Source organism: Dermacentor silvarum, chromosome 7 (assembly GCF_013339745.2).
Source record: "Dermacentor silvarum isolate Dsil-2018 chromosome 7, BIME_Dsil_1.4, whole genome shotgun sequence".
Taxonomy (NCBI): Eukaryota; Metazoa; Arthropoda; class Arachnida; order Ixodida; family Ixodidae; genus Dermacentor; species Dermacentor silvarum.
The window spans coordinates 90,284,130-90,291,548 of record NC_051160.1 but is presented as its reverse complement, the minus strand read 5'-3'; the positions used below and the strand labels follow the sequence as shown (position 1 = coordinate 90,291,548).

The 7,419-nt window shown below is 53.1% G+C and overlaps 1 protein-coding gene across 1 annotated transcript in view; it reads left to right on the top strand.

The window, feature by feature from the left end:
- The first annotated feature begins 394 nt into the window (after window positions 1-394).
- Window positions 395-7,419, top strand: part of LOC119459011 (uncharacterized) — a 67,551-nt gene continuing 60,526 nt past the window's right edge. The window contains exons 1-2 of the mRNA XM_049671545.1: window positions 395-1,696; window positions 1,826-2,836. Of these exons, the coding sequence (XP_049527502.1) occupies window positions 395-1,696; window positions 1,826-2,836 (2,313 nt within the window). The remainder of the gene's footprint in view (window positions 1,697-1,825; window positions 2,837-7,419) is intronic.

Sequence of the window (7,419 nt, the reverse complement as noted above, 5' to 3'; positions counted from 1 at the left end):
ACATTATCTGCCTGCAAGAGATAGGGGCCGACAGAACCCCTACGCTAGCCGGCTACTACACGATCCACCAACCCCACATGGCGAAGGTTGCAATCCTCGTCGCAAAAGACATCACTGTTATCGAGCACTCGTTGTCAGAACCGGAGGTTGAGCACTTAACCATAGAGATCGTACCCAACAAACGGGGCCGAAAGAGCACGTTCGTGGTTAACACGTACAAGCCACCAAGGCCGGCGAAGGCCGATTTCACCAACCTCCTTTCCGAAGCCAGTCGACTGGCGCAAGCAAACCAGCTTATTGTAGTCGGGGACTTCAATTCCCTCACCGGGACTGGGGGTATCAGTCAAACTCAGCAAGAGGAGTGACAGTCGCGCGAGCAATAGAAGCCCTACGAATGGAACTCCTTACCGACCCTCTATATCCGACCAGGGAAGGCAACAGTGTCACCCGTGACTCCTGCCCCGACCTCACCCTGATCAAGAACGTCGCCGAGGCCACGTGGACGAACCTAGGAGAAACCCTGGGCAGCGACCACTGTATACTCAGCACGTCCATATCATCTAGCAAAATTAGAAGACATCTGGGTGCCGCCCATATCACTGACTGGCCCAAATTCCGCAATGCACCCGTCCCGTCAGGTCCAATCCAGTCGATACACGTCTGGAGCGAGGACATCAGACAGGCATACAAGACAGCCACAGAAACAATACACCGCACACCGGAAGCCCCAGAGGTAGACCGCCACCTTCTCAAGCTATGGGAAAAGCGCAGCCGGCTCGTGGGAAGATGGAAAAGGCAACGGCTAAACAGATCCCTCCGCCTGCGGATTGCACAGCTCACAGAGGGCGCTCAGACATACGCCACCAACCTAGCACAGCAAAACTGGCAACAGTTTTGTGAGTCACTGCGGGGAACGCTGGGAACCTCCCGTACGTGGGCAATCCTGCGGAACCTCATCGACCCCTCTAAATCAAAATCTGAATCTACACGCACCCTGAAGCGTATTGCTCACCTCTTTCCGGGAGACAACGTAGCCCTACTTCTGGCTCTAAGGGACAAATACATCGGCACCAGCACCGCGCCACCCTGCTCTGCGACCTATCAGGGTGAGGAAAATCCGGCACTCGACGCTCCCATCTCCGAAGCCGAGGTGTACGCCGCAGTACGATCGTGCACCCGAAATACTACGGCTGGAGCGGACAAAATTAACAACGCCATGATCCGCAACCTGAGCAAGGCACAGATCAGGGACCTCACCAAGTACCTGAACGACTCGCTCTGGGAGAAGAATGAAATTCCCTCCGAGTGGAAACACTCGGAGATCATAGTAATCCCGAAACCGGGCAAGAAGCCGGCAGTGGAAGCTCTACGACCTATATCTCTCACATCGTGCCTGGGCAAGCTCTACGAGCGAGTCGTCCAGACGCGCCTTCAACACTACATAGAAGATAACGACCTTTTTCATCCATCCATGATTGGCTTCCGGTCGGGCCTGTCGACACAAGACGCCTTCCTTCTCCTGAAGGAGGAAGTACTCTCTAACATCCCGAGGGGTGGCGAACACCTCATTATGGCGCTGGATCTAAAAAGCGCGTTTGATAACGTGTCTCACGAGGCAATACTCTCCGAGCTCAGCAATCTCAACTGTGGCGAGCGCACCTTCCAATATGTCAAGACTTTTCTGTCCAACCGAACGGCAACAATAGGAATGGGTGACACGAGATCGGACCCTCAAGACATGCCCAACAAGGGCACACCACAGGGATCGATCATCTCCCCGCTCCTATTCAACGTCGCCATGATCGGCGTCGCAAGGGCTCTGCAGCAGGTTCCGAACATCGGATACACCCTGTATGCGGACGACATTACGATCTGGACAAACACCGGCTCTCTAGCCGAGAAGGAAGACACACTCCAAGCGGCAGCAATCTGCGTCGAAACAGAGGCCATTCGATGCGGACTCCACTGCTCCCCCGACAAATCCGAAGTGATCCGCATACAGGGACATCACTACAAATCGCCAGGCAACCTAAACATCCTCCTACATGGGGTCCCAATCCGGGAGGTACCACTCATCCGGATCCTGGGCCTCTGGCTGCAGAGCGACGGAAAGGCCAACCACACACTCCAACTGCTCAAGACTACAACACAGCAGATCTCTAAGATGATCCGCCGGGTGGCCAGAAACAGAAAAGGCATGCGGGAGGAGGACACGATCCGTTTGGTGCAGGCACTGGTCATCAGCCGCCTTTCCTACGGGCTCCCTTACCTCACCCTGCTCCGAGCAGACTTCAACAAAGCCAATGCGATGATACGCGTAGCCTACAAGAACGCCCTCGGTCTCCCACCGTACACATCCAACGTCAGCTTGGAAGCTTTGGGACTAAATAACACGTTCGAGGAAATTCAGGAGGCGGTCCTCCTGACCCAGAGAGAACGCCTCCTGTCCACAGCGACAGGCCGACACATCCTAAAGCGCATCGGCTACCCGGCGGACCTTGACGCCATCCAGTCGACCACAAACATTCCGACATCGTACCGGGCCAGAGTACACGTGGCCCCGCTCCCAAAAACTATGTCACAATCCCACAACGAAGGCAGAAGAAACGCCCGAGTGGACTACCTCAAACGCACAGTGGGACGGAGCCCGAGGACGGTGTACGTGGACGCCGCCCTATATAAGGATGCATCGAACGCAGCAGCAGCCGTGGTGGTGGACTCTTCTTACGAAGAAGTCTCCAGCATCTCCATCCCGCACTGCACCGTCACAGAAGCGGAAGCTGCGGCGATCGTGCTGGCCGTTCAGTACGGGGACGCGACCAACCGAGAACTTCAAGTAATAACCGACTCCCAAGCGGCGTGTCGGCTCCTTCTTGCAGGCAGAATACCTCAGAAATTAGCTAGATTCACGACTAATCCATTGGCTAGAAATTCATCGCTCAAACATCAGATCACGTGGGCTCCGGGGCACTCGGGGCTGGAGGGTAACGAGGCCGCGGACAGGCTAGCTCGAGGTCACACAAACCGAGCGGCCACAATCCTCGATCCCACTACTACCCTCCCCGTACCCGCGGCTTACGGCGCGCGACTTCAACACCTGCGCAAACAACGTCAGCTTTACCCCCCACCACACAAGGGGCTAAATGCACAGGAAGCACGGGACTGGAGACAGCTCCAGACCAACACCTTCCCCAACTTACACAAATACAGCATTATCTTCTCAGAACACTACAAAGACGCATGCCCATGGTGCAACGAACGACCCACCGCCTACCACGTCACGTGGGGGTGTACAGGCCCCAAACCGCCAGACATACAAACACAACAACCGGAGGAGCAGTGGGAGGCCACTCTGTCCAGCCCCGACCTAGCGACCCAGCGCGGACTGGTAATCCAGGCGAGAGCGGCAGCCAAGGCCACTGGGGTCTTGAAATGAAGACTCCACTCGATGTACATTTTCCTCCGTATTTATTTTCTGCGTGAATAAACGTTTTATACTACTACTACTACTCCCGCGATCTCGTGCTCAGCAGCGCAACGCCTTAGCTGACTGAGCAACCGCGGCGGGTTGAAACGTGTCTGTGCCCCAACAGAAAGCTGTATCGGGAGTTTTTCATGTTGCTCTACAATTTTCTCATTAACACTTTTCATCTAATTATAATATTTGAGAAGTTGCTTAATTAATTAGGACTAATTATGTAATTAGGCGGGATGCAAAAATTAATCTGAGTGTCTCCAAGCGACGGCAAACAACTTCACCTTAGTTTTGTCCAGCTACGTGGCATTTGCATATTTTTTAAAGTTTGGCTAAAATTACGTGGGACACCCTGTATATCCTCATCAATGCGGCCCCATTACATACAGACACCTTTAGTGTAACGACCCTTTAAGCCTGAATACTCTTGCTATCCTGTCAAATCCGAATTCCATGCTCTGCACACTGAAATCACCGAGTTCCTCGTGCAATCGGCGATCGCCTAGCCAGCTCCCGGGAGTGCTGTATGCTGTGTTCGTGAGCGACGCGATGAGTCTTGCGCCTCAGTAAACATTGCAGGCTGGTCAATTTAGCGCACGCGAAGGGGCTTCGTCATAACGGTGCACCTCCTGAAAATAATGATCGCAGCATGAAGCTCCTATCAGCTTCAAGTGCATCGTCGTTGGCGCGCGTCTGAGCGCTTGTTTATCTTGAAGTACGCGAAATGCCTCTCGGCATCCAAACCGATCAAAGCGGCTTGCGCCACGCGGATAGGTTCTGCCATATCTGTGTAGCGGCGAAGAACGGTTGTATATGCAGAAAGAAGGAAAGACCGAGGACGAGGCGGGCATGGCACCCGCGTTTCACAAACCGAACAGTCTCGGATAGGAAGGAAGCACTTCCCAGATGAGTATATACAACTTTCGCCAGCTGCAAGTGATTCTGGAGATGGCGGGAGCGCGCGGTGTGTTGAAATACAGGCATCTGGGAGACGCGTAGTCGAGGGTTTCGAAGTTGCAGAAGGCTTCAAGTCATTGCCTCTGCGGTGCGGAGGGCATTACAGGGCAGAAACACAGCGCGATCTTACGGTATCGCACAAAGCCCATAACATCGACCAAACCTATAGAGACGCCACGAAGCATCCTTTACAACTTTTACATTTTCCTGCGTTTTATCTACCCAGTCGATTCCCGTACTCCGGCAGATGTTCCGCTGAGGAACTGCAGATATGAAGCCGCTGCTTCCAAAATTATAGTTCCAAATAGAGCGATTTACCGGAGACCTTGGCAAAAATAAGAAAGGCAGCAGATCCAACGAGTTGGGATCTATATACAGCGAAGCTTTGTATGAGTGCTTAAAGGGTCGAAACACGAGTTTGTGTTTATTGAATGTTCGCACAAAGTGACACGGAAGGCTTTATTCGGGCATTGTAGAGAGGCTAATGCGATGCCGCCGCCGCTCACGCGGATGTGTGAAGGCGAGCTTTCTGGTTCTTTGTGTTTCTCCCCGCATGGCCAGCTCCGCCGCTGCCGCGGATGCGCTGAGGCGAGCGAAAGACAGCGGCGCGCGCGGCGCGCGTCTGCCGCTGTGAAGCGCCCGCCTTCCTTTAAACCGTTGTTGGCCACAGCGCTTTTCCGTCCTGGAAAATGCCGTCACCAACAGTCGGCAGATCAAGAACTGCTGTCGCCAACAGTCGGCAGACCAAAATTGGTGACGTGTCGGCCTAGTGCGCATGAGCCTTAACAGGCCGCAGCGCCCACGGTCACGAAATTTGGCGAGGTTCGTTATGAAAGGCTTCGCTAGTAAAGCAAATTCCACCAGAGCCTATCTCGCGATGACTGTCGAAGTCAATGCGTTTAGCAATCGAGCAATTGAAGGTCCACACCGTTACGTCACCGCCGAAACTCGTGAAGTATGACCCGTGTACTCCATCCGGGCTCCTCTCTCGCGCTTCCATTTGGACGCGCTGTGCCATGTAGGGGCACAACCCTCCTTATATCTCTCCTTTTGCGTAGCCTCCGAGATCGCACCGGTGGTGCGCTGGTGCGTGCTACCATATAGATAATTATAATTATCCTCACTCCCCGCGGGCAATCGTGGTGCGACGCTAAAGCGTTGGGGTGCTGTGCTTGAGGAACCAGCGTGAGCACGGGTTCGAACTCACCAAGCACCGAATAAGTATTCAATTATTTATCTAGTTGAAACGAAATTGGCGTAATGAGGCTAGATAAGTCGCACGTGTCCTTTTCTTTTTCGAGAAACAGTGTGTAATCAGATTGTATGCGCGACAGGAATTCTGTAGTACTTTGTGGAAAGCGTGCTGGCACCCCCACTCTGGAACCTTAGACGAGTCATGTACTAAAGCCGGCGCGCTCGGCCCGCAGATCAGATTTTCGACGATCGCTGACTGTGCTCATCGCTATTGGTTGCTTGCTGTTTCTGGGCGCAGGCTCGCCCAATGAACAGTTACTTTCCTGATTCTCCGTTTTCGCTACTGTGTTCTTCACCCTCGCTACAATGTGACATATATGCTGGAAGCGCTTTGCGTTCATTTACCGGACTGTGCCGCAAAGCCGTGATCTAAGCCCGAACCGTGAAGACAAAACCAACGTCACCCCGGATTAGCGAGCTAGCTGCAGGCTGCAAGGATTGCTACTGGAGTACGGACCTCTTCCCGAGCAGACCATTGAAATCAAAGCCAAGTCAACAACCACAATGACACCCGCCGCGATGGCTTATATATATAGTGGCTGTGGTGTTGCGTTGCTAAGCACGAAGTCGTGGGATCAAATCTCGGCCGTGGAGGCCGCATTTCAATGGGGGCGCAAATGCAAAAACATCCGTGTCCCGTGCATTGGGGAAACATTAATGATCCCCTGGTGGTCAAAATTAATCCGGAGTCCCCCACTATGGCGTACCTCGTAACTAAATCGTGATTTTGGAACGTGGTTCGGCAACCAAGACTTTGCAGACGTTTCACGATACATGGTGCGATCGTTCTCACATGCGTCACTATATCCGAGCTTAGTACTTCTACACAGCAAGTCCCTGCATGCTGCGCCGGCTCTTCGAACACCGATTTCTAGCCGTGCGCCACATACATCATCCTGACATACGCCTCACCATCCCAGGAATCACAAAGAAAGCTCACATGCCGTCATCTGCCCTGAAACAGGCCACGTTAGGACTTTTACATGAGGTTCACAGTGCCCGCGTACATGTTTATGTCGATGGCTCAGTCACACCTACAAGTTCAGCTGCCGCAGTGGTGATTCCAGCAAGATCCGTCAAGATGCAGCTAAAGACGTCACATGTCTCATCAACAACAGCTGCTGAACTGGTAGCCCTCCGTGCGGCTCTTCATTTCATTCTGGAGGAACCACCCCATCCATGGTCAATCTTCTGTGACTCCAAGGCAGCCCTACAGAGTTTACTCTCAGTACTGCGCCATGGATCACATGAGCAGCTCGTCGCAGAGATAAGACAAGTACACCATCGCATAATTGATGAAGGGCACAATATAATATATCAGTGGTTGCCTAGTCACTGTGGCATACATGGCAATGATCGAGCGGACGCAGCGGCCCGATCTGCTCATGACGGTGTCAACTGCGTTGCCATTCCTCTTTCGAGAGCCGACGCAGCGAAAAAACTTTCCGCGCTTGCGCGTGAACTAACATTGATGCAATGGAACTCCTCCGATTTCACAAGTGCACGCCTTCATGCCCTGGACCCTAATTTACAGCTTCGTATTCCATTCGACCTTCCACGACGGGACTGCACACTTCTAATCCGTCTATGGCTTGGAGTAGCATTTTCAAATGCGTACTCCTTTCGTATCGGAATGGCCAATAGCCCACTTTGTGAATCCTGCGGGTGCAACGAAACAATCGCACACCTTCTTTGTGAGTGCCCTCGTTTCAACCCGCAGAGAGCAGCTCTCT